Consider the following 25,744-nt stretch of genomic DNA (forward strand, 5'->3'; position numbering starts at 1 on the left):
ATTTGAGGGGAGTGCAGGAGTGTGAGGGAGAGGGAGCGGCAAAGAGCGCTGCAATTTGTGTAAAATGTCGACCATTGTGTCCGACCGTCCGTCGCAGGCCTACGAGTATGTGGACAGCTCCACCTGGAGGTAACGGTATAGTTTATATACCCTTCACAAAAAGAGGTAAGACAACTGCAAGCTGACTTCTGCCTTACTGCAAAATTATTGCCACAAATGCCAAAGATAAACAAATCTAAAAATAGGTGGGGAATTCCGCGGACTATTTTTATTTATTTTATTTATTTATATTTAGATCTCTATGGAGATCTGCGAGGGTATTAAAAGCTTCGGCTGGCCGCTGCTTTGTTGTTTGTTTCTGTTTTGGGGCTGTTGTTGGCGCTGCCGTGTCATCATTATCATTTGCATTTGCATTTTCGGCAGGCAGTCAGGCAGGCAGGCAGTGGCTCAGCCAGCACAGCACAGCAGAGCGCCCTGTGCCCTTCTTTGCCACTGTTGTTTGGCAAATATTGGCATTTTATGCTGCGTCCACAGCGTGCGACGACGTCTATGGCCCAGCGATAACATCAGCAGAGACACTGGGCACTGGCACTGGCACTGGCACTGGCACTGCCATGTGAGTGTCAAAGTGGCCAAATGGCTAATTCCCCCAAAGCATTTTTGGTGCCATAAAAACAAATTGGACATGTGCCCACAGAGAGTATGTACACATTATGCTACTTAACCCAGGAGTTGAGAATTGCAATCAAAAATTTAGTTCAACAATAGAAATGCATGTCAAAATGCATTTACATGATTCAAATCTCCCGCCTCAAACGATAAGTATCGATAGGACTGTGCACGTCCTGAAGCTGACTGATGGCATACTCGTGGGACTGTCCATCTTTGACGTTATTTAGGGTATTTCCATAATCCACATCTGCCAGCACTGGCGGGCTGCTACTATGCAACACTGATTGTTGATTGTATTTATTTATCGTTAATTTCGTTTTCGTTTACGTTGTTTACGTTTTTGTAATGGTTTTTACTTTGTTTTCTGTTTAAAATAAGCTTAAGTTAGTTAACGACTGCCAACCGCCATGGCCACACCGCGGCTCTGCGACTGTGATAGCCCCCAGCAGCGATTGCTGCAGTTCACCAACTGCCGCCTGGTGCGCGGCCACCAGTTGGTCCGCGACGACTTGTGGGTGCGCGATGGCAGGATCGTCAATCCGGAGCCCGTGTTCTTTGACGAGCAGACCAGAGCCCACAAGCGCATCGATTGCCAGGGTGCCATCATTGCGCCCGGCTACATTGACCTGCAGATTAATGGTAAACCAACACCACCCGTCCGCGTCCACCCTACTGACCCTAATATTCCCATTGGAAATATCACTTTCGCTGCGCTGATTCAATCGGTGCGTCAAGGTCGGTCGGTTGGGTCTGTTCATTTCTCCACTCCATTTACATTGAGGGGCTGCTGATTGGACAGATGGATGGCCGTCCGTCCACGTAATCAGCTCGTTAATCTTATCGCCCCGCTTTTGGCGGGTCCGTTGCCACAAGTGGTGCACCGCAGTCGCCGCAGCTTGTGTGTGTGTGTGTGTGTGTGTGTGATAAGCTTTGCCTTTGTTTTTGGGGTCGCTTAATGACCCTATTAATGCCTTCTCTTTGCTGAATCGCCCCACTGTACTCCCTGATCAGGTGGCTATGGTGTGGATTTCTCGCACGACAAGGACACCATTGAGGCGGGCGTCACCAAGGTGGCCCAGGGACTGGTGCGCTGTGGCGTTACCTCCTTCTGCCCGACGCTGGTGACCTCACCGAACGCCAGCTACCATGCGATACTGCCGCGCATACCCAAAACTGTGCCAAACGGAGCCGGCATCCTGGGCATCCATGCCGAGGGGCCGTTCATAAATCCGCAGAAGAAGGGCGCCCATCCGGAGGACTGCATTCAGACAATCGACAAGGTAAGCGGTTAGGTCTCTGCCACTTGGAGTTCCTCTTTAATGATACTCCACTCGCCAGGGACTGGAGACACTGGAGACCGTTTATGGCTCGCTGGAGCGCCTCAAGATCATTACATTGGCGCCGGAGAAGGTCAGCGATCCGGAGGTCATTGGACAGCTGGTGGCCAGGGGCATAACCGTGTCCCTGGGCCATTCCGTGGCCACACTAAGCGACGGGGAGCGTGCCGTACAGCAGGGCGCCACCATGATCACGCATCTGTTCAATGCCATGCTGCCGTTCCACCATCGCGATCCCGGCCTGGTGGGGCTGCTCTCCTCGGATGCCGTGCCCCAGGGACGGACCGTCTACTTTGGCATCATTTCGGATGGTGTGCACACACATCCCGCTGCGCTAAGGATCGCCTATCGCACCCATCCCGAGGGACTCGTGCTGGTGACCGATGCCATTTCGGCCTTGGGCCTGGAAGATGGCATCCATCACATTGGTCAGCTGCCGCTGGAGGTGCGAAAGGGCAAAGCCTTTATCGCCGGCACCGAGACCCTCTGCGGCAGCATTGCGCCCATGGACGAGTGCGTGCGCATCTTCCACAAGGCCACAAGTGAGTAGCGGAGCATCATTGCCGCCCTGACCCTGAGCATCCTCGCTAATCGTCTGCACTGCACTGCTCCCACAGATTGCTCCATTGTGTATGCCATTGAGGCGGCCACCTTGCATCCGGCGCGTTGCATCAAAATCGAACACCAGAAGGGCACCCTGGACTTTGACTCGGATGCCGATTTCATTCTGCTGGATGACGAGCTGCATGTGCTCTCCACCTGGATAGCGGGCGCCCGCGTGCATCAGTGCGTCAAGTAGTACATAAATATATGTACGGATATGGCAACACGATACTGGGATGTATTTATAATGCGCGCATGATTCTCTGATTAAACTGTGAAATCTCTACATTCCAATGGAAGCGTTTAAGCTGTGATTTATGCCCTCGCACATCCTTGCAGGTTGAAACTTTCTCGGCTATTTTCACTGGATAAAAGAAGAAACAGGGCACCTCAAATCAGGATTATATTAAATGTTTTTCAATTGTTCTCTGCTAATAGTAATTATGCAGAGTAATTCCAACTGCAAGTTCGCGCTAACAAAAGAATTGATGCCGTCATAGGGCTGCCGCTTTATCATATGAAATTGCTCAAAACAATGCGGAAATGGAACAGCACTGGAAACGATTTGATTTGTGTGAGAAATTCTGCTAGTTAGAGTTTTGTATTCAGACATTTATTGGAGCTATGGAGACGCTGCCATGGGACGATAAAGCACCCTTTAGATTGCATTTTGTAGGTCTTTAAATTATGTTCTAATGTAGAAAATTAGAGACTAAAATCAGAGCTGTAGGATCAATTTCTAATTAAGTGCTGGTAGACAAAACTTGCATCATTTTGCAGCATTTATGCTTTAGCTCCCTTTCATGCCAAAAAACACTCATAAGTCTCCATCGCGCTTTCTTTGTTTGGATTGTTCATTATATATTTTTTTAATCGGTAAATCATTTGGTGTGGACAACTACACTAAATCCATATACAATTACAAATAATAAGTATTACACAAAGGAAAAAAAAAGAAGATGGTTTACAATAAAATTACAAGAAGGAAAAACGTACATCATCATCATCAATATTTAGGTTATAGGCTGGGCGCGATAAAAACGATATCCCCTCCTCACCACAGCCCCCTATACTATATTTATATACCATATATATATATGTATATATATGCATTGATCAGAAAACAATTGTGGAAACAGGCACAGCAAAACCTCTGGCATGATGAGTAGTTCCGAAACCCGAACGCCACCCCACCCCACCGCACAGCACGACTCCCCTCCACTCTGCGACAACTTACAAACAAAACAATAACGAAAACGAAACGTAAGCAAGAAAGATCAAGCTATTATAAGTACTAGGATAGCATATACACGAGTATATATATTATACATACATATATCTAGGCTGCAAAACACACGAATAGTACGTAGAAAAAACATTGCCAGAGGTGTGTGTGTGGAGCTGTGTGAAAATTGGAAGATGCAATTGAATGAATTAAATTGATGGCGGAGCAGTAAAGGTGCGCTGGTGTAGTTGTTGTAGTAGTAGTAGTAGGTAGTACTAGGAATCATGGTATATAGCATATCAAAAAGTTTTCCATTATAAAAAAAATTGCTTGGTTTTTTTTTAGTTTGTTTTGTTTTGTTTTTGCGTTTCTATGGAAAATGGTCTTTTCTTTTTTTCTTTTTCTTCTATGTTTAACTTCCTATTTCACGTATTGTAAAAAAATCTGTCCCACGTTAGCTAACTAGAAATTGCTCGAGTTGTCCGATTTCAGTGGGGCGAAAACCTGGACGCCTGCCTGAAGGGTGCCCCTGAGACAGACATGAAATGCAGTTCTGTTTTTTTTTCATTCTTCCTCTGCTTCTATCGCTTTTTTTTGTTTGTTTTATCCTTTTTGTTGTTGGTTCTTGGTTCAAAATGTGTGTTTTGTTGTGCGTTAACTAACGTATCGGTATCGGTTCTGAATCTTCGTTATAAAGGTTTTGTAAAGTTTCTTCCAAATGTTCGTTGTTACAAATTGTGTTTAAACTTTAGGTAGGTTGTTTCTGTTTCTGTTACTGTTTGCCGTTTGCTGTTTGCTGTTGCTGGTTCGCTTGTTCGCTTGTTGTGTTGTTCCTTCTGCATATTTTGTTGTAGTAAGTAATTTCTCTCCTCTCTCTCCATCTGGCCCCGCTCTGTGTTTTATTGCTTCATTTTGCGTGTGTATGTGTGTGGAGCAGTTTCTAAAACCGATCCCCATCATAACTCATCTCGCGTCGCACAGCTAAACACACGCAACGGCCACGGCAGAGAGAGCCCTGACCAACGGGCCTCAGGGCCACTGCTTTGCCCCGTTTTACGCACAGCATTTGCTGTAGCCCGGCGCCTTGTCATTATTCCGGCGATCGATGACGACACGCTCTGGATTCTCGGCCGCCTCCTTTCCAGCAGTCTTATCCAATATGGCCTCGGCAAGCTCGCAAAAAGCACGCTCAATGTTGATGTTCGACTTGGCGGATGTTTCCATGAAGCGTATGCCATGCTCACGGGCAATCTAAACGGGAGAGAGGAATCAGTAAGTTTATATCTGCGAGTGGGCAGTTGCTGTGCAACTACAGCCTACAGCACTAGTCTGTTGACCGCTGCTGTAGCCACAATGGTTGAGTTTTGCTTACCGCCTCGCCGCGCTCTTTGTTCACCACACGCTTGTCCGTCATATCGCATTTGTTGCCCAGTATCATCTTCTCGACATCCTCGTTGGCATGCTGCAGAGAGAGAGCGCCGCACAAGAGAGAGAGAGAGATAGAAAGAGTGAGAGTGAATGATGATGATGAATCAATCAACGGAAAGGCGGTTGGCGGGTGGCGGGGACTCTTGCACTCACCTCATCTATGTTCCGTAGCCATTTGACGATATTCTCGAAACTCTTTTCGTTCGTTATGTCATAGACGAGCATGATGCCCATCGCACCGCGATAATACGATGTGGTTATTGTGTGGAATCTCTCCTGGCCGGCCGTGTCCCATATTTGCAGTTTGATCTTTTTACCCCTCAGTTCCACGGTTTTGATTTTGAAATCAATTCCTACAAATAATAAAATTGAATTGAATCATAAGCTGTGACGTCACAATATACAATTAGAATTCAGACTATCCAAAATCAAAAAAAAACAACAAAAAGTTGTCCTCTCTCATAAATTATGAATCACCAGAGCACACACACGCACACAGCCCAAGGGACGGACACGGACATGGAAGTGAGACAGATAGATAAATAAATGTTTGCACGTATCGTGTATCGGTTACGTGTATTAATCTAGTTTTATTGCCTAACTAGGGGCAGGGTTACCGTTACCCCCCCCATCCCCAGCACCAGCACCAGCACAGACCTATGCAAAGTTCGCCACAGGCCAAGTCCAAAGGCTGCAACGATCTCTACATGCACACATATTTATTAACATACATATGCATAACAAGAAACAGTAAAATGCATTCATACCAAGTAACATATACATGTGTACATGTGTGTGTATGTACATAAGTCCAGGAAATGCCTTTGCAATGAAACATTCCCGTTTCTGATCCCACAGATAAGACAATGCCACGCCCAATTACACACACGCATATCCTTGACACCGTCGTCGTTGCCGCCTACCCACTGCCACAGCTGACACAACTTCGGCTTCTACACATGTGCACACACATGTACGTACATATGCAAGTACATTTTTGTAGGCAAGTGTTTGTACAAATATCCCGATTGCCCGATTTTGGACAGGCCATGGCCACTCACCTATGGTGGATATGAAGGTCGAGGTGAAGGCATCATCGGAGAAGCGAAATAATATGCAGGTCTTGCCAACACCCGAATCGCCAATTAGCAACAGTTTAAAGAGCAAATCGTAGGTTTTCTTCGCCATTTCCACACACCAGCGGCTCTTATAGAACAAAGCACACACAAACACACGCGCAGTTCACAACGCACGCACCTACACAAAAACACACACACACGCACACCCACAGCACGCAGGTGACAAGCGATTAATGTTCTTGCTCTAAATACACTTGTATATGCTTAGCTTTAAATTATATGGCTATATTTTTGTTTTCTTTGGCTTTTGCTGCTGATTGATTTTATACGAAACGTTGATTTATTTCAGCCTAGAGTTGTATCAAAATATCAATATATCGATAAATTCCCAAAATAAAAAAATATATTTATATCGGGATATTTTTTTTTTTTGCCAAAATATCAATACATTGATATTTTTCGATATTTTATTAGATTTTGCTAACTTTCCTAGAAGAAAGAGACACGTCTACTGGCTTTTAGTCAAACAACTTGTGCCAAAACTATGTGTTCCACCAAGCCAGCAAAATTTATTGATATTTTTGTTCGTTGATATATTTCATATTATTTTGATATTTTTTCAAATTAGATATGATATTTTTTATATATTTGGCAACCCTACCTTGTTTCCACTGGGTTAATGTGGGTATTTACGGTATATTTTGAAACGGTATTTGTACGGTATATTACATAAAAAAAATTATTTTTCAGTGTTAAAACATACCGCCTGAGCCTCAGAAATATACCGAAATGTACCATCTCATTTTCTAAATATACCGTAAATATACCGAGGAAAAACACGAACTTAACCCACTTAACTCCCTCTATTTAACAGGTAAATACCGTGAATTAAACTGGTCGGGTCTGGCGTGGATTTATATGGCCAAATGAAATTGGCGGACTCCCAAGATAAATATAAATGTACGATTCTCAAATTGAACAAGATCCCACTTCAATACCTAACTTTCTCTGATCACATAACTAAATTTGTCTCAAAACAGGAACGCTAGAATGGGGTTGGTTTGGCTCATTTTTTAACCAAACAATTGTTTATCAAATACATGTAAAACCTAAGCAAGCTTAAACTAATAGTAAAAATAGTCCGTGGATGGAGGAAATTCTCCGAATTTATGTGTTGAGGTGGGTATTTTTCTTGAAAGCTCTGAATTTTGTGACGTCATACGTCACACACCTTGCGGCGCAAACAAAACAAAAACCAGTGCTGCCGATTCCGCTTTTTTCCCGTATAATCTGGCTTTTATTGATGAACAACTGCGGGAATAGTTTGGCAACATAGCATAAACGATAGCTGACGTGTTTCAGGCCAAAAAATCGGATTTTAGCGACCGTCCCCCCTCGCCGAACCAACGTTGCAACATAGCATAAACGATAGCTGACGTGTTTCAGGCCAAAAACACGAATCGGATTTTAGCGACCGTCCCCCTCGCCGAACCAACGTTGCAACATAGTTTTCACATAAACTAAAATGCGAGCAATGCCGACCCCCCAGAGGAGACCAGTCACCGATTAGGCCACGACACACGCATTCGTTCAGCAGACAAGCGAGACACTGGAGCGACCACAGAAACAGGAATAGGCACAGGTTACAGGTACGGATATGGATGTGGATGTGGATATGGTAGCCAGGGGGATACCTTTCTACATATGTAACATATGTACATATATTTATATATGTATCACAATATTACAGCCTGAATGAATTGTAGCTGGAGCTACAAACACTGCGACCATAACAACAACGGTGCGGAGCGGGACGAGGCAGCGGCAAAGTGCAGCCGTGGCCAGAGTGAGAGCGCTAAGCTGAAGCAACAGAACGACGCGAGACCCAAGTCCACGTAGCGAATGAGAAGGAGCCCTCAAAATGGCGATGCTAACAATGATAGCCCGAGTCATCGATGGCCTGCCACTGGTGGGCACCATGCAGGATGACGAGCAGGTCAGTGTCAAAGGTTACCAATTAACCGAACATCCCACCATTCCATGCTCAATAGCTACAGCGCAAAACTTTCACTTTCAGAGCGGACGAAGCATTTTGGACTATCAGAACCAGGCGAAGATGCTCTTCCGCAAGCTGGGCACACACTCGCCGGCCAGGAGCAGCATCGAGACGGGACCGTATCTATTCCAGTGAGTACCTCCCAGCAGTGATCGCCTGTTGTGTATTACGTCGTATATGTAGACGATGATGCAATGGAGCTAACGTAGCCGGCAATCGCTCAATTTCCTCCCCTTTTCCCTTCGTGCAGCTATCTAATCGAGAATGACGTTTGCTACTTGGTCATGGTCGATAAAATGTATTCCAAGCGACTGGCGTTCAACTACCTGGAGGACCTTGCCCAGGAGTTCCACACCCACTACGGGCGGAGGGTGAACTCGGTGACCCGGCCCTATGCCTTCATCGAGTTCGATGTGTACATTCAGAAGGCGAAAAGGCAGTTGACGGACCGCAGGCGCAACATCACCAACATTAACACACAGCTCCAGGACGTGCAGCGCATTATGGTGCAGAACATCGACGACGTGCTACAACGTGGCACGGTCTTGGCGGGTAACCAAACACAATATTCAACTAGACCTTTCGATCATCCACGCCACAACATCTGAGCCTCGTATCTAATCTCTGTTTTTGTTTTTGTTTCTGTTTTTCGGTTGCAGACCTCGACACAAAGACCCAGAACCTGTCGCTGATGTCGCAAAAATATAAGAAGGATGCCAAATTGCTCAACCGCAAGTCGCTGGTCATGAAGGTGGCGGCTGTCGGCGTCGTTTTCTTCATCATTTTCCTCTACTTCTGGGTTTTGTAATATTCGTTAGTTCCCCCGCCCACCCCCACTCTCTGTTTGTGTTTAGTTTTAGAATCAGTTGTCAGTTGGATGCCGAAATTGGGGCGGCAGCAGCAGCAGCAGCGGCGGCAGGTGGGGCGTGCTCAGTGTCGGGCAGTCTGAACGTCAAAGACGAACGGCCAAAAGACATTTAGGCTAACACACATACATGTACCAGGATCATATGCCACATACATATACATACATACATACATATATATATGCATGCGTAATTTAGGGGCAATATTTAGACATGCAACGGAATCCAGCAGCTTGTTATAACTAAGTTTTAAATCCTATTTCCTCGGTCCGTAAACCCCGAAAAATCAGCCCAAAATCTAACCCAGCACCCCCGCAACACCCAGTCGCAGTCGCAGTTGCAGTCACAGTTACGGTCATGACCATGGCCCATGGTCATGGTCCTTTTGTTTGCACCATAGTTTACTTGAATATTTTTTTATTATGATTTGAATTAAATTTAGTTTGCTCGACCTTTGCACTTGCGATACCTCCACTTTGCTTTGCTACCCCGTGCGGCTGTCTGCTGTCGGTTGGCGGGGGTACCGATCTGTAAATTATAATACTTTAGGTGTATGTGTGTGTGTGTGTGTGTGTGTGTGTGTGCGAATTTGTAGATTGTACGTATGTGGAATGTGGAACAGCCTATGACGATAGTGTGCCTAGGGAACCCAATCGACTGCGACTAGGAGCTAAGCAATAAGCAAACAAAAGGAAGCACATAAAGTGAAATGATACAAGTTTTAGGCAATTTATATAGTTACTAAATTAAGGCAAATAAATCAATTTACATTGTTTAAAAAAAAATACACACATACACGCCATTTGATTGTATTTACCCCATTGTATCCCCACCCCCCTGTAGGTAGAGAAAATGCTAACGGCAGATGTTTGGTTTAGTTTTAATTATTAATTTCCCTTTATATATATATAAACTTATATATTTCGTTTCGTTCGAGTGATGTGTGTGATACATTTGCCTATGTAGTTATACATTATATATATATATATATATATATATATATATATGTCCTTGTTCGATTCTACGTTTGATTCTGCTTACCAATGAGAATGGTGTTTCGGTTCGTTACGGTTCGTTTCGGGTCTTAGGGTTGGGCTACCCTCCCTCTCTTTTCCATGCAAAGCGCGTACCTCGTATAAATGTGTTTATATCAAATCTTTACAATTAGGAAAAAAATGCGCAGCTTGCCATTTACATACATGCATACATACATACATCTGTTTGTATCTGTTTATATGTATAATCAATCTTCTGTATAATTAGTTTTTGCTTGTGTATAATTTTGTTAAATATCGATTCGGAATACCACCTCTCCCTATATATGTATACGTGTCTATATTGTATATATCTTTATATATGCGCATGTGAGTGTGTGAGTTTAACGAAAGCCAACAGATAACCAAGGATCAGCGATGCTATTCTATGCTCGAGTAGGTCTCTCTATGAGTGCCCCAATCCCCATCTTCAATCGCTTCTGTATATTTTGTATGCTCAGTATATCAATATATCAATGGAAAAAATGCCCTAAAACCTGTGCTCTACAGAAGCTCTGTGACACCAAAGAGTGTGGGGGGCTAAAAAACGTTTTAAAAACAACAAAAAATTTTGCATGATCTAGTGGGCTGGGTGGGTGGTGAGTTGAGGCATCTATAAAAGTGCTGAATCTGCTGCCTGAATCTCGCCCAAAGCGGAAACCATAGTACCTACGAATTAATACGAGTGTAATCGATGGAGATGTTCTTCTACTTTCTGTTTCTGGCTCGAAAAACTCTTTACAAAATATCTCTCTTTTTGTTGTTTTGCTTTGGTTTGGTTTTGGTTTCTAAGGCTAGTGTTTTTTTTTTCTGTTTTTCTTTTTGCTATATGCTGTTCTTGTTTTGTTTTGGTTTTGGCTTGTTCCTGGCTTCTATTCTTCTCATCTATAAATTCAAAAGGCAGTTATCGCGCATGGAGGGACAATTGAGACTCATATTACAAAGCATTACACATCGAAGAGCAAGAACACTCGAATATACCACACATACTATATCTGTATCTGTATCTCTATCTCTACATATATATATGTATCTTTATCATTATCTGTATCTGAGGGAACTACAACCACGAAACAAAAAAAAAAGAAACAAAAAAAATAACTAAACTAACGAAAAAGAGATTCAAAATTTGTGTTCTGTTTCAGATACCTTACATGCTCGTATTTTTGGGGTACGCTCTTAGGACTATCAAAAAAAAAAACACGAGAGACTACAATTAATCGAGTTATACGATTAGAGTACGTGTACCGTTGCTAGTTGTTTAGGAAAGAACAGTGTTGAGTAGTGCCTGTGGAGTGGATCGCGTGAAATCTCACGCCCTTCCCACGCTCCTCTTATTCTACGTAAATATATATGTGTGTGTGTGTGTATCCCTTTATGTGTGGGCGTGTAGATTAGTCGTATATGCTTCCGGTTTTTGGATGCGTATGCCGGCGCCTATGTACAATACGGTAGGATCCCTGCTCTACTTGATCCGCTGATGGTCGGGCGTGCTCTTCAGTATATCCGGCTGGTGGTGGTGATGCTGCTGTTGCTGCTGCTGGTGATGATGGTGGCCCGAGCTGAGTGTTCCAGGATGACTACCTCCGCCGGTTGTGGCGTGATGCGAGCTGCTCAGCGTGTGCGAGTGGGTGGAGTTCAAAGTGTGCGTGGCATGGGAGTTGAGCGTGTTGTGGGCCGTGGTGGTGGCGTTGGTGGAGAAGCCAGTGCCGCTGCCCGGTCCGCCTGTGCCAATGCCCAGGCCAATGCTGGTGAGGCCTGAGGCAACCACAGTGCTCCCAGCACCGGGAGCAGGCCGATTCGAGGTCCGCAGCGAGCGATGCGATCCGTTGCGGGTAAGGGAATTCATCTGCGGTGTGCCGGGCACCGTGTGGCCCAGGGCGTTCATGTAGTCGGCTATGAGCAGGGTGATCTCCAAGATCTTGGGCTTGCTCATGGCAAAGAGCAGCTTTTGCTCGCAGCCGCCGGCCAGGGTGCCGTCGTCGTGGGAGACGACCAGCATGAAGTCGTCCTGGCAGCCGCCGAAGGTCATCACCGAGCTGTAGGGATAGCGCGCCACCGGCGCCATTGTGGACAACTCCAGCACGTTCAGGGCATCCTCGGCGACGGCCAGCCAGGCCACGTGCGAGGTCTCGCTCTGGCGGGGCTTGGCCTGGAAGAGGCAGGCCCCGAAGTAGGGCCACTTGCGGCAGCAGGTCAGGTAGATGCGGACGCAGTCGAGCGTGGACCGGCCCTTGAGCAGCATCCACTTGGAGATGAGCAGCTCCTGCACCTCCTTCAGCTGCTCGGCCCCGAGGGCGTCCCGATAGCGGTACGGATAGAACTTGTCCAGCCCCTTGAGGCCGACGCCCACGTCGCGCGACTTCTCCAGCGAGTAGTCGCCCATGTCGATCTGCGACATGAGCGAGGCCAGCTCCAGGGCCAGCTCGCGGGACAGCGGGAAGCGGCCCTGGACTATCTGGGCGTTCGTCTGGTAGCACTGCAGCAGCCGCTCCTTGTCCGTCTCGCACTTGATGGTGTGCTTCCAGTAGAGCCGGTTCTTGTAGCTCAGCTGGATGACGCGCGAGTTCTCGAACTTGCCGGAGCCCTTCTCCCGCAGCGCCGTCTCCCACTTGCTGATCACGTCGCACAGCTTGGCCAGCGGCTCCAGATAGTGCTCCAGATCCTTCTCGATGGGATCATCGCTGAACAGGCAGAAGCCATTGCTGGCATCGCGGGTGCCCAGCTCGTGGGCGAGCGTCGCCTGGAACTCCTCGATGGTCGTGGAGCCGTCAAAGGAGACCACCTGCAGGGAGCAAAAAAAAAAAAAAGGGGGTGTGGAGTTATTTAGACGCGCTCTACATGCTCCGATTTGCAGCCCTTACCTGGTAGGTGGCGTTCATCATGTGCACGGGTATGGCATGGGGCAGGGAGTGGTGATATGGGTTCTTCAGCAGAATGGAGAGCACCTCCATGCGCGAGGGCTTCGTCTCGCGGCCGCCGTTCTTCAGTGTGCGCTCCAGGGCCCGCTCACAGTAGGCCGCATACTTGCCCGTCTCCGTCTTGGTGTCCGCATTCCGTGACAGATGCAGCTTCAAGTACCACAGCAGGCGACTGGACTTGGGCACAAACAGGGAGACGGCCAGGGCGAGCAGCTGCCAGCCCTGCACGAAGCTGTACGCCGGCGGATTCGACTTGCAGTCAATGATGGGCGCGGCAACGGGTGCCTAATCGATCGACATACATGGATCAGCGCATACAATATCAGATAGATACCGAATGGGTTTCGGTTTCGGTTAGAGTTCGAGTTAGTTGTTAAGGCCCAAGGTTAAGGTTAGTCTTATTTGTGGGGGGTTAGAGGAGTGTTTTTTGTTTGTTTGTTATCTACTGTTATCGAACTACTGGAATCGAACGCAACTGTACGAGTACGTGTACGTGTACGTGTACAAAACAATAAGTGGCAAAATAACGTAAAAGCGAGAGACGAAAGATTTCCCCGTCATACCTGAATGGATGTGGGCGAACTGCCATTGGCATGGGCATTGCCCGCCTGTTGGGTATCACAGGTGAACAGGCTTTGGGTGGCGCACAACAGTAGTTGCTGTAATAAGTGTTCGTCAAAAGAGTCGTCATCGGTCGGTGGTGGGTACGCAGTGTTGGGAAACGTGGTTCAACAATTTTTGGATTTTTGATCACACAAAACGACGACGACACACATCAATCAATCAATCAATCAATCAATCGAATTCGCAATTCAAAGTAAATAAGGAATAAGAATAAGGAAGAGAAGCCATCATCAATCATCAATCATCAGTTGTTTTTCTGTTTTTGTTTTTGTTTTGTTTGTTTTGATTTTCAGTTTACACTCAATCAGCAATGTAATCAGTGTTCAACAGTGTTCATCAGTGTTCAACAGTGTTGTTGATCTCTGTGTGTGTGTGTGTGTGTTTGCTGTTCAGTGTTGTGTAACGTTTAAGCTTCAAACAAACATTTAACGGCATAACGAACGAATGAACCAGGCAAAAACAGAGACAGATTGAGAAAGAGCAAGAGAGCGAGAGAGAGAGAGACATTCAAAGCGCTAAAAACAAAGATGGCGAAATAACTCTATTAACACTGAGCGTTAAATGTATGCGTAGTACTGTACTGCTGGCTGATGTTCTGTTTTGTTTGTTGATGTTTTGTTTTCTCGAGTTGGTGGATTATTCATTGGTAGTGATTGTTGTTGTTGCTGTTGTTTGTTGTTGTTGTGGGTGATGGGTTGTGCCTGTGATGGTTCTATGGAATCTGTTGTGGTTCTAATGTTTGTTTTCTTTGTATGTACAATTTACAGCAAATACTTTATACAGATTGGTTTAACATACTATGCACTATATAGGTGTACATATATATGTGATATATATACATATATACAGATAGATGTTGTACATATGTATGTATGCATGTATGACAGTTATGGGGGAAATTCATTGTCTGTCTGCTACAAAAACGAAAACTTGGAAAAGGAAACTTAGGAAACGATCTTAGAGACTGCTACAATACGAGTGATTAGATTTAGGCATGCTCTACTATGCTAATGATAGATGCTGCTTAGACTTAAGTTAGTTGTTAGGCAATGTACAAATATATGTGTTATTCAGTTATTCAGAGTATATGTATGTGCAACAGATCTCTCTCTTTTTTCAGCTGTTGTTGTTTCATCGATAAGCGGAGCAAACAATAGTAGGTAGCATGATGTGGCATGTGACTGGTGGGTGGCATTTGGCATTTGCTGGTACCTCACAATTCACCCAGTCTGGTGCCCAGTCTGGTGCTCATTTTTCTTTTTCGGTGGGGCGTGGGCCGGGAGGCGCAAGTTTTTGTAAGTTAGTAGGGGAATTTCATGGGAGGATGGGGGTTTAAGAAGAACACTCTACATCAAATCAAAAACCAACTATTTTATGGGTAGGTTACGGGTTAATCATTCAACTAAACATTCTTTTTGTTGGATTTGATTGGGGGTTAACGGTTGGAACATACAGTGGGTGGGAGTGGGGGTGGGGGGGGATGCACGGGGGCTGGGTGGGGTGGGTTATGTAAGAAGCTTTGCAACTAAAAAAACTTACGCGCGTTTGCTTGCCCAGCTTCTTGTTTACCTGGACGCCGACACTGAGCTTCTGGCCCATGTGCCGGGAGGTCTGCTTGATCAGTATGCAGATCATCTCCGTCTGCAGCTCGGGCATGTCCAGCGAATGCTGCAGTGCATTCTGTGCCAGCACCACATGGTAATCGATGCCCGGCTGGTTCACAGCCACCGACATGAACAGCTGAATGCTCTACAAATGGAATGGGAATGGTATCATTTGGCATCAGTTCGGACTTCGCTTTCCTTCGTCTGAGGCTTACCTTGAACAGCTTAATGGCCTCCGGCTGCATGGTCTCCGTGTGCATGGACGTGAGCGGTGCCGTGATGGTGTCTTTGGTGTGCAGCAATATCGGATGACGCCACAAAACGCAATCTGCAAGGGAGCAAGCAAATGGGTGAATGAGCCTGCCGTTCGCTGGAGAGAGAGAGAGCGTTTGGTTCCTCACTTGGATCTTCGTCTGTCTCCATGAGCTTCTGTACGAGCTGCTCGTACTGGGTGCCAGCGCTGGGACCGCCGCCAGAGACCACCGTCAGGTGGTAGAGCCAATTGTCGCGCTCCGGCTTGCCGGACAGGATCAGGTAGGTGGGTCCCTGGTGTGCCGGATAGATGGCAACGGTAAGCCGTGCCTGGTCCTGGGCAGCATCCTCGCGCTCCTCCGAATCAGAGTCCGAGACGTGTTCCACCTCCTCGACGCGTGCGTCGCGCATGTTGATCTGCCCGAGCGGATTCTGCAGCAGATACAAAGGGAGTGAGTGAGTATTACCTCTGGTGAATCTCTTCGGTACTCACCGTCTCCGCTGGCGCCTTGAAGTAGAGAACATCTTGCCGAGCAGCACGCACCAGCACTTCTTGGCATGGCCATTCTTCACCTTGGTCACCCAGCCCTGGACCGTGGGCTTCTGGTCGTCGCGGCTGAGCAGCAGCTTGGTGGCATTCCGACGCTGCACATTCTGCAGCACGCGGATCCAGTCGTCCATGGTGGCATGGGAGTCGGCCGTCAGGTAGTAGACCTTCTTGCCGGTGTCTATCTCAAGGTGGAGGCTCCCTCCGCCCCGATTGATGCGGCATGCCTCGTCCAGCTGGATCTGCCCCTGCGGCTTACGCTGCACATCATGCTGGCTCTTCCAGTAGTTCAGGGAGCCGTTCTTCAGGACGAACCAGCGCTTGCGCCACGTCTTCAGCTTGCCACCCAGCTTGGCCAGGTGACCCATCTGAAGGGCAGGGGACACAGATTAGATCTAGGAGCTCCTCTGAGGATTCTCAGGATGGACTTACCTTCTCCAGGGGACTCAATCTTCTTGCTGGGCGAATCCACATAGGAGGCGCGCATCAGCAGCGACGGCATCGAGGCGTCCATGCAGGGTGGACTCCGACACGGCGTCCGGGGGCAGGGCGTAGTCGTCCGAGAGGCCTGATTCAAAGGAAAGATCTGAAATTACTGTGCCACGCATGTGCTGGGTACTGGATGCAGAGGCGATGCAACGGGGCGAGACGATCGGTGGCACTGGTAGCCGCATCGTAGCCGTAGCCGTAGCCTTAGCCGTAGCCGCAGCAGCCTGGTGGGCACGTGGCAGCGTACTCTGCCCTGCCGCGCCCAGTGGCAGGAATGTCGGCGACAGCGTCAGCGTCAGCCCCTGGTGGGGCAATGTGGTGTGGTGATGTTGGTGGTGCAGTGGTTGGTGCAGGTGCATATGCTGTGGCTGTGGCTGTGTGGATGTGCGTGGCTGATGGAGATGGACTGTGGTGCGGTGCGTGGGTGGCGGATGGAGCGGGTTAGTGTCGGTTACATGATGGCATGGCGGATCAGTGGATCGGTGGATCGGTTGAGTGGTGGTTGATGGGTTTAAATGGTTTTTAATGGGCAAAAGTTGTCGCAAATTGTTAGTTTTTGTTCAATTAGTTTTATTTTGTTCTAGGAGGGGAGGTTCTAGGAGGAGTGAAGAAGGATCTGGTAGTAAGAAGAACAGGCAACATTTTTGGAGGGGAATTGGGGATCAGATTAAGTGGGAGAAGGAAGAAAGTTAAAGGAAATTGAACTAAGGGCGGCGACAAAGGGTAAACAGGAAGAGTAACTAACAGTAGAAACGATGTGGATAGTGGAACAGGCACATAAATGGCATTGGAACAGAAAGATAAATGAAATTGGAACGGGAAACGGAATTTATGGAAAAACTGAACTCAAACTGAGCTGGAAATGAAACACAAATCAAAATGAATGCGGAATGCGGCAATGAAACGGAAGTGAACCATCCAAAAGGCATCCAAAGGGACTTGGTAGCACTAGAACACTGGGAAAGGGTTGCAGGTAGTGCAGGAATGCGATCAGGGATCGGGATCGGGATCGTTAAGGGATTGCTGGGTACTGTGTGTGTGTTAGTTGCAGTGTTCTCCTGCTGTGTGCCGTGCGTCTCTGGGGCTACGATACCTACGTACTACGCGGGGGGGTGGCTACGGGGCTACCAGGCTACCAGCAACAGAGTGGCTCAAGGCTGGTGGTGCAGGATGGCTCTACTGTTGGGGGTGGGGGAGGAGCAATCGCAAGTGTTGGGTACATACCACGCGCCTTGACATTCTTGGGGCTCTCGGAGCCACTGCGCTTGGCGGGACTGAGGCTCGATGAGGTCTTCAGGCTCTTGGAGGGGCTCGAAGCGCTGCCGGAGGTGGAGGTCTCCGTGTTGTCTGTGCTGCTGGAGTTGTGCGAATTGTGGGTGAGCATCACGGCATGGTCCTCCCCATCGCTGGAGTCGTCGCTCGAGTCGCCGGTGAAGGGCATCGAGCGGATCTGGGAGGCCCGTCCCTTGACCGTTGCGTACACGGGCACCGAAATATCACAGAAGCCGCCGCTGGCGGTTTGTTGCTGCCGCGTTGGCGGCTGCGGTGTGCCCGGTGTGCCGCTGCTGCCCAGTGTTCCATTGCCATCACCGCCCGTGCCCGTGCCCGTGCCCGTGCCGGTGCCGGTGCCATGCTTGTGTCCATGTCCGTGTCCCCCATGGCCATGGCCGTGTGTCCCGTGGCGTGACCTTCCGTTCGACAGGGTATTGTTGGCGGTGGCGGCGCCACCATCTGGCTCGTGGCTGGCGGTGCTCTCGGCGGTGCTGGTGCCGGTGCCGGGACCTGTGCCGGCCAACCCATCGTTGGCCACCTGGTAGATCTTGGCCTCCCAGCTGGGGAAGCGGTGCAGCGGCGGTGTCGGTGGCCGGGGCACGCCCAGGTCGCTGGTGGTTGTGGTGGTGGTGCTGCTGTTGCCGCCGCTGGCCATCAGGGCGGGATTGTTCTTCATCCAGGCGGGCAGCTTCTCGCACGAGGGCGTGTAGATCTCCGCATAGTCGTGGGCCGTGTCCGTGTCGGAGCTGTCGGGGCGCGGCAGTGATCCCCCCCCGGCCACTGCTCCCATCGAGGGCGCCTTGCTGGAGATGCTGGAGAGGGGGGCCAGGGTGAGGCCGTCGACGGCCGCCACCAGATTGCGTTCGAGCTCCTGTGGCTCCATTGAGAGATTGCGCCGGTGCTGGTGGTGCGGATAGGAGCTGGTCAGCGGGCGACTGATGATCTCCTGCGAGGGATCGAGGCTCTCGCTGCGCCTGCGCGTCTCCGCCGATCCGCCGGCAAAGTCCTGCACGTCCAAGCTCAAACTGTTCCGCACGGGTCCAACGATGCTGTGCCGCTGCGACTGGTTCGCGATGTGGTTCTTCAGCAGCTCCAGCTGCTGGTTGCACTTGACGTTCTGCTCGCGCAGCACCTGGTTCTGCTCCTCGAGATCCCGCAGCTTATTGTTCACCCACTCCTTGATCTTGGCCGCCTTCGCCTCGATCTGGCGGGCGTCATGCAGTCGCAACTGTCGCTGCTCCTCCACCTGGATCTCCAACGAGGTGATGGTCCGCTCAGCCTCGATGGGTGGGACTCCTGGAACTCCTGCTGCTGCTGCTGCTAGTGCTGCTGCTGCGGCTGCTGCTCCTCCTCCTCCTGCTGCTGCTGCTGCTGCTGTCGCGGATGTAGGTGTCTGCTGCTGCAGCTGCTGTTGCTGCTGTTGCTGGTGATTGGGGGATTGCTGCTGCTGTTGCTGCTGCTGCTGCGACTGTGGGTGTGGATGTGGCTGTGCGGGAGGCTTGGGCCACTCACTCAGCCGCTGCTCCATGGCACGCACCTGTAAACACAAAGAGAAAGAGCGAGAAAGAAGGTGAGTGAGAGTTGGATACACGAAATGGAATGGGCAATCTTTACAGATAGATTCCATAGTAGAAAAGGAAGATACAGAGGCATTAATGTAAAAGATATCTTTCCTGTTTTAGAAGCTTTTCCTGTTGTCTTTCCTATATGTAGATACATGATTACTCCCACATCTACGTAGAGCCTTTAGCAGACCTAAATTTCTACTACGTTCTTAACTTAAGAAAATTTTCCTTCCTTGCACATTGCAAACGGTGAGAGATCTCTTGTTACCTTCTGTTCAGGGCAGCAGCTCTAACAGAGCAACAGCCTGTTATTGCACTCCGTTAACAGCCAACGGCTGCTCCCGTTACAGCACACTGTTAGCGCTCTCTGACTCGTGCTTGATCGCGCTTGTTCGTGCTTGCTTGCGCTTGCTTGCACTTGCACTTGCACGCGCTTGCTCTCACGATCCATGAGTCATACGCTCTCAAACGGTTTCAGCTTGTAAGCTAGAACTTACTTGCATCCTAATATTAATTGCGCTTCATTTCCCATTGTAAACATTCGCGAAGATTTGTATGTACAGTGCAACTTGAAGCAGTTGTAAAGCAGTTCAATTGCATTTCTCGAAAGTCATGTGCAGAGTTCTCTTGTTTCCTTGGTTTTTTTTTTTCTCAGTGCAGTGCAGTCTCCATTTGCTGTGGAAAAGTTTTACGGGCAAAAACTTTTCCAAATTAAATTAAATTCACACGAAAGCCACGACAAAGTCGCTTGGCTGCTCCTTTACCAGCTGGGCTGGTAAGACGAGTGGCTCCCTGGCACCCTGGCACCCGGGGTGTCCAATGGCTGCGTCTAATGGTAACACATGACCCCCGTCGTGGGATTAGATGTGCGGGGATAAAGGGATACGGAGTGGAGAAGGAGGAGCCGCAAAAGGGTTAGCCAAGAGTTCAATAGGGGGAATGGCTCCTCCTCCTTTTTTGCTCTGTTACGACGAAGGAGCGCTGTAGATCTCAAGTGTGTGTGTGTGGCCAGAGAACTTGTGTAATTAACGTTAAGAATCCACTGCGATGCAGACCAAACGGTCGACCATTTAACACTCCGAGACGCGCAATGAGACCGAGACACGCCATTCCCCATTCCCCGTTCCCCATTGCCATTGCCATTCCGGGGATTCCCCTGCAGCCCGATTGCCGACGAATGTTTTTATGGTTACACAACAATTTGGAACTAATGCAACTGCCACAAGCATCGAAAGTGGATGGCGGGAAGCAGGGTGGGGCGGGGGACAGGAAAGAAATAACTTCATTTGGCACGAAAGGAAACCAAACTGACAACTAAACAAAGCCGGAAGCCAGCAGAAGGGTGTGGCGGAGGAAATGTAGCAGAATGGAGCACTGAAGAAGCAGTCGAAGGAGGCAGCAAGATGAGAGCAGGGGGCAGGAGCAGGAGCAGGAGAAGAAGGTCAAAGAATCAAAGCGGAAGGAAGGCCTTTCCTTTCCTTTCTTTTTTTTCAAATAAAAACCAGAGACTGAGCAGAGGAGAACAACAGCAGCAGCAGGAGCAGAGGGAAATTGGAGGAAACAAACGAGAAATGAGATGGAGAAGGAGAAGTGGCCGCTGAATGGGGCACACAAGCGGTAGAAGGCCCATGGAGGCAGAGGCAGTCCCTGCGGTCCTCCAGGACCTGTCGGCACCTATCGCATTATTAGTTGGGGCATCGGCATCGGCATCGGCATCGGGTGTCTGGCCACAAAATGGGTCAATTGCTGTTCCTGCTGTTCGCTGTGTTGGGGTCCTTGCCACCGCTTGTGGCATGCGGTTAAAAATAGATAAACCGCCAAAAATAACAACCTCCGAGCATGCCACTTCTGCCTCCTGCTGCTGCTGCTGCCACGCATATAAAATGCCATGTTTATGCCTGTCCCGACACGAGGATATGGCCCATGCCCCCCCTCCAGGAGATGCAGAGATACGCGGACTACAGGCAGGTACATGGCAGGACATGAGTTATGGATAGTCCTGCTGTTTCCCGGGGGAGGGGGCAGCGTGGAGGAGGAGAAATCAATCCATATTTAGGGCTGCTGCCAAGGGATCCACATTCTTGGGCGCTTTGGGAACACCCAAAAGTTGGAGGCAGCAGAAATCAGAGACAGATAAAGCGGCGGAGCAGCAGGAGAAATCAGTGCAAAATATCGCAGAGGAAGGGGAGAAATCAGAGAGAGAAAGCAGAGCGGAGAAGACGTTTCTTGCGAGTAGAGTTGGGCCATAAAATCTGACTGCGCCTAAGCCTTAAGCTTTTGGCCCAAACTTCTGCCAAAGCAAAAGGAGGGGCCCAGTGGCCGTGCCAATGGCTTCTTTAATGGCCGCAGCAGCAGCGAAAAGTTCAGCAGCAATGCCCGTTGCATCCTGTGTATCCTCCATATGCAACTGCAGCCATAACAGGATTCACACGAATGCAGCACACAAGAAGACATTTAGGCGTGCGAGAAACTTCTTGGCCAAAAGAACAAATCGGCATCGGAATCGGAGTCGCTGGAAAGCAGACACCAACGAAAGGAGAAAGAGAAGGAGCACAGATGGAGGAAGAGTAGCAGCAGGAAGAGGGAAGGAAGCAGGAGCAGCACCAGAGGGAGGAGGAGTAGAAGTAGGGAGTAGCAGCAGTAGGGAGTAGCAGAAGCAGCAGCAGGAGAATGGAGACGACACTAAGCTGTGACTTTATCTAAATGTGTTTCCCAGACAACGAGCCTGTTCCGGGATCCGTCCGTGTTCCAGCTGCCTCTGAATCCATCTCCATCTCCATCCCCCAGCTCCATGTAAGCCCCGTCGCAGGCAGCCAAATCCCCAACAATTTCCTTTATTGGATTCCGTGATCTGTGATTGGTTTCGGGGACACTTCATCCATCCTCCATTCTGCCCAGAGATGTGCAATTGATTAAGCTACAGGATATTCAATGTATATGTACCTATGTATGAATGTATGTACATATATGTCCCTGCTCGAGTGGCCTGTAATCGTGTATATTTATATAGAGAAATACATATACAAATTTGGCCAACAGCTGCCAAGGCTTTGTGTCTGTCAGCTGTTGGGCTGGCACTGCCTCTACAATTGGCCTTAGGTCTGGCTCAAGTTCTATCTTTGCGAGAACTCTTTCAATTGAATATGAAATGAGTTAAATTGCTCAAGTAATTCTTGCAAAGAGAACAAAATTCAATTTAAAATATTTCTACGAGCTTATCATTTGGTTTAACTTTTAATTCAGATATTTAGCTATCCATCCATCTGGATCTGTATCTATTCGTGGGCATTATTCGTCATACATTTTTGCTAAAGTCCTCTATTATCCCTTGCCATTTTCACATCCTGCCACACACACAAAGGGAAATTCGATTTTATTGCAGAATGACATTTTTATTGCTGGCTGCACCGCACCCCGGGCACCACACCGCAGAGGCGCCCCAGCATCCATCCAGCCACCGCTCAGTCATGAGTGAGGCACGAGGATAGTGCGACCGTCTGCCACTTAACATAAATCTCACATATTCCGTAAGTCCCATCTCCAAAAAAAAAAAAAAACCAAAAAATAAAGAAAAGAATCCCCGACAATAATTTGCCCCAACGCACAATCGGATTATGGGCTCCCAGACGCAGATGGGGATGAATGGGGCTGCATGGATGGCCAAAAGAATCTCAATAAAAGAAGAAAATTCCAAGCGATAAAAAGATGAATGAATGGATGAATGAATGAGTAAGCGAACATTTGAATAAAATTTGAATTGAATTTCCAACGAGCGACCGAGCGAGGGTGAGGCTGAGAGACAGTGGGCCATTGGCTCCCTCTGGTATGTGGGGGATAAAAATATTATCCAATCCCGAAACTATTCAATGCACTCCGCGCTCATATACTACCCCCTACTCCCTACTCCCATCCCTTCCCCCCTTTGTCTGTGTCTGGGTCTCGTTTTTATTACTAAATGAGAAGACGCAATTAAATGGGGGCTGCCAGAGGGGGTTGCCATGGCAGGAGGGTTGCCAAGGCAGGAGGGTTAGCAGATGACTAACGACATCAGAGCCATTATGGCGGTCTCTGGTCTCTGGCTTTCATATACCACAAAAGAGAGAGTGAGAGAGAGAGATAGAGAGAGTGAGAGAGAGTGGTGGAGAGGTATAGGGATGGGTGCCACTGCCAGTGCCACTGTGTGGATGACTCAATTGTTTGGTGTTGCTGGCATCTGAAAGGGGTTTCCATGTGGCAGCCATCTACCCAACCGTGTGCCCAGCCACCCACATCATCCCTGATGGATAATTAATCTGTTTATAATGAAGGCAACTACCAACCCCCAGGGGGAGACATGGGGCACACTAGTTGGGGTACAATGGAAGCTCTTTTATTTTTAGTTAAACTCCTGAAACATACATCTGTAATCCTTTCTCTGATGCATGAGATAGTTCTCTGTGTCCTTTTCTATCTCCCACTTCGCGGACATCTCTCAAAGATCTTTCTTGGACTCAATTTTAGTTATTGTAGCTTCCTGGAGGAAGGGATTGAGCCTTTAGAGACTCAGAGTCAGTGCAGGATAAAGCAGACATCGCCAATGCAAAGGAAATACTGTCCTTATTTCGGCATTGACATTCCAGATGAACTACAAACGATGGATAGCTACAGAACGGATCTAAAAAATATTAAATATCCAGAAAAATCAAAGAATAAACGTTCTAGGACATTTGATCCTTAGATGAGTTTCTACCTTTGCTGAATAAATCACAAAAATATAGACAAAATGGGCAACTAAAATGCGTATCTATGTATAATGCAACCCCCCCATCCATCTCACTCTCTGTTTTTCCCCCACTAGTTCCCCCCTGCTGTATCTACAACAAATTTGATTCTTGGCTCAAACAATTTGTTAATATTACTCAAAATGTGCCGCAAATCAAACAAGCAGTCCCCACGCCCCCATGGGGCACTTCCTCCGCTACTGCTGCTGCTGCTGCTGCTGCTCTGTGGCAGGCGGCACTCATATCAAATGGCGTCTCTACGAAGAAAAATACACAGAGAAAATAAATGTATATATATGTGTATTATTTGCGTTTCTTGGGTGTTTCTTTGACTTATTCCAGAGAGAGAGAGAGAGACAAAGAGGGAGAGCAAACAGCTTCCTTGCCCCTGCCCCGCACTCGCTGGCACTCTGTCCCTCTGTGGTGTGTGTGTATTTTCCAACGTTGCACGACGTTTAATTTGAAGTCATGATTCCATTGTTATTTATAGTCAACAAAGCGGCAGCCGCTTGAACCAGCAGCAGAGGCAGCAGCAGCAGCAGCAAACAGAAGTGGCAGCATCTGAAGCGGCAGCAGCAGCAGCAGCAGCAGCAGCAGAACCACTCAAGAAAACACTCCATAAAACATTGTAGCCAGAAGACATCGCCCCCGCCCCAACATACATAAGAGAAGACCATCCCCATGCCCCATGCCCCATCCCCACAAAAGCGGCACGCGCGTCGTCTAGTCTGAGGGGAACTGCTACTTATCGGGCATGCCCCATAGCCATCCCCTCCAGTTCTTTGGAGTTGGGGCAGATATCTTTAACTGCAGAACGGCATATCTTTATTTCCAGCCATCGATGCACACACATCCACAACAGAAGTCGGCATAAAGGCAGCAGACTGACAAAATTGATTCGGAAATGGTAAGCCCAAAATATCCAAAATATCAACATATATACAGATTATATTCTTCAGATTTAAATATTCCAAAGTTCCAACTGATTTCTATGCAACATTTAATGCGAAAATAAGTTCAGCTCTGAGGTGCGCTTTGTGGAAGAGGCTGAAGAACTCGCCAAGACTGATTTTGCAGCTTTTCAGGAATATCCTTCATGCAGCGAAACATATAGATTAAAACTCTGAAAATTGACTATTGATTGCAGGAGAACTTTTAGCAGCCAATATTCTACTGAGACTTTTCTCTCCTTATAGGAAAATGGTAAATTCTGCTGCTCCTTCTTTGGTATTCCCAATTGAAATGTGAGGTTCATTCTGTTTGATTTATGTGAAGTTTATCTGAATATTCCATTGGCAGGGAATACATCTTGCATTTAACGTTCGAGGGTTCCAAGGTTAAGCTTTAGTTCACATTAGATTTCTTTACATTTTCCCATCATTGGAAACATCTTTATTGCAGGAGATACCT

General features: G+C 48.1%; 4 protein-coding genes across 4 annotated transcripts in view; 2 read left to right on the top strand and 2 right to left on the bottom strand.

Annotated features, from left to right (window-relative positions):
- Positions 1-965: 965 nt before the first annotated feature.
- Positions 966-2,808, top strand: LOC121404227 (N-acetylglucosamine-6-phosphate deacetylase-like). The gene is made up of 4 exons (XM_041593499.1): positions 966-1,311; positions 1,684-1,952; positions 2,011-2,551; positions 2,627-2,808. The coding sequence occupies exons 1-4, from the start codon at positions 1,080-1,082 to the stop codon at positions 2,806-2,808; spliced, it is 1,224 nt and encodes a 407-aa protein (XP_041449433.1). The 5' UTR covers positions 966-1,079.
- Positions 2,809-4,822: 2,014 nt separating this feature from the next.
- On the bottom strand, positions 4,823-6,468 carry LOC121404226 (ras-related protein Rab-10-like). Its single transcript, XM_041593497.1, has 4 exons — positions 6,327-6,468; positions 5,419-5,618; positions 5,210-5,299; positions 4,823-5,088 (listed from the first exon to the last, which is right to left on the bottom strand). Exons 1-4 carry the CDS (start codon positions 6,451-6,453, stop codon positions 4,891-4,893), a joined length of 615 nt encoding a protein of 204 aa, XP_041449431.1. The 5' UTR covers positions 6,454-6,468; the 3' UTR covers positions 4,823-4,890.
- Positions 6,469-8,176: 1,708 nt separating this feature from the next.
- LOC121404228 (vesicle-trafficking protein SEC22b-B) lies at positions 8,177-9,290 on the top strand. The gene is made up of 4 exons (XM_041593500.1): positions 8,177-8,340; positions 8,422-8,531; positions 8,651-8,952; positions 9,060-9,290. The coding sequence occupies exons 1-4, from the start codon at positions 8,266-8,268 to the stop codon at positions 9,206-9,208; spliced, it is 636 nt and encodes a 211-aa protein (XP_041449434.1). The 5' UTR covers positions 8,177-8,265; the 3' UTR covers positions 9,209-9,290.
- Positions 9,291-11,765: 2,475 nt separating this feature from the next.
- LOC121404225 (uncharacterized protein CG43867) overlaps positions 11,766-25,744 on the bottom strand; it is a 96,793-nt gene continuing 82,814 nt past the window's right edge. The window contains 12 exon segments of the mRNA XM_041593496.1: positions 11,766-13,085; positions 13,165-13,506; positions 13,785-13,880; positions 15,385-15,594; positions 15,665-15,777; positions 15,851-16,133; positions 16,195-16,220; positions 16,223-16,616; positions 16,681-16,689; positions 16,691-16,765; positions 16,767-17,143; positions 17,962-19,546. Of these exon segments, the coding sequence (XP_041449430.1) occupies positions 11,766-13,085; positions 13,165-13,506; positions 13,785-13,880; positions 15,385-15,594; positions 15,665-15,777; positions 15,851-16,133; positions 16,195-16,220; positions 16,223-16,616; positions 16,681-16,689; positions 16,691-16,765; positions 16,767-17,143; positions 17,962-19,546 (4,830 nt within the window).

Source organism: Drosophila obscura, unplaced genomic scaffold (genome assembly GCF_018151105.1).
Source record: "Drosophila obscura isolate BZ-5 IFL unplaced genomic scaffold, ASM1815110v1 contig_190, whole genome shotgun sequence".
In the NCBI taxonomy this organism is placed as follows: domain Eukaryota; kingdom Metazoa; phylum Arthropoda; class Insecta; order Diptera; family Drosophilidae; genus Drosophila; species Drosophila obscura.

Excerpts from the sequence above, each read along its gene's own strand:
- LOC121404228 (XM_041593500.1), top strand. The coding sequence starts at position 8,266 with ATGGCGATGCTAACAATGATAGCCCGAGTCATCGATGGCCTGCCACTG. Across the intron at positions 8,532-8,650 it reads ACGGGACCGTATCTATTCCA|CTATCTAATCGAGAATGACG; the intron begins GTGAGTACCTCC and ends CCCTTCGTGCAG. Across the intron at positions 8,953-9,059 it reads ACGTGGCACGGTCTTGGCGG|ACCTCGACACAAAGACCCAG; the intron begins GTAACCAAACAC and ends TTTCGGTTGCAG.
- LOC121404226 (XM_041593497.1), bottom strand. The coding sequence starts at position 6,453 with ATGGCGAAGAAAACCTACGATTTGCTCTTTAAACTGTTGCTAATTGGC. Across the intron at positions 5,619-6,326 it reads GACCTTCATATCCACCATAG|GAATTGATTTCAAAATCAAA; the intron begins GTGAGTGGCCAT and ends TATTATTTGTAG. Across the intron at positions 5,300-5,418 it reads GGCTACGGAACATAGATGAG|CATGCCAACGAGGATGTCGA; the intron begins GTGAGTGCAAGA and ends CTCTCTCTGCAG.
- LOC121404227 (XM_041593499.1), top strand. The coding sequence starts at position 1,080 with ATGGCCACACCGCGGCTCTGCGACTGTGATAGCCCCCAGCAGCGATTG. Across the intron at positions 1,312-1,683 it reads CATTGACCTGCAGATTAATG|GTGGCTATGGTGTGGATTTC; the intron begins GTAAACCAACAC and ends CTCCCTGATCAG. Across the intron at positions 1,953-2,010 it reads GCATTCAGACAATCGACAAG|GGACTGGAGACACTGGAGAC; the intron begins GTAAGCGGTTAG and ends TCCACTCGCCAG.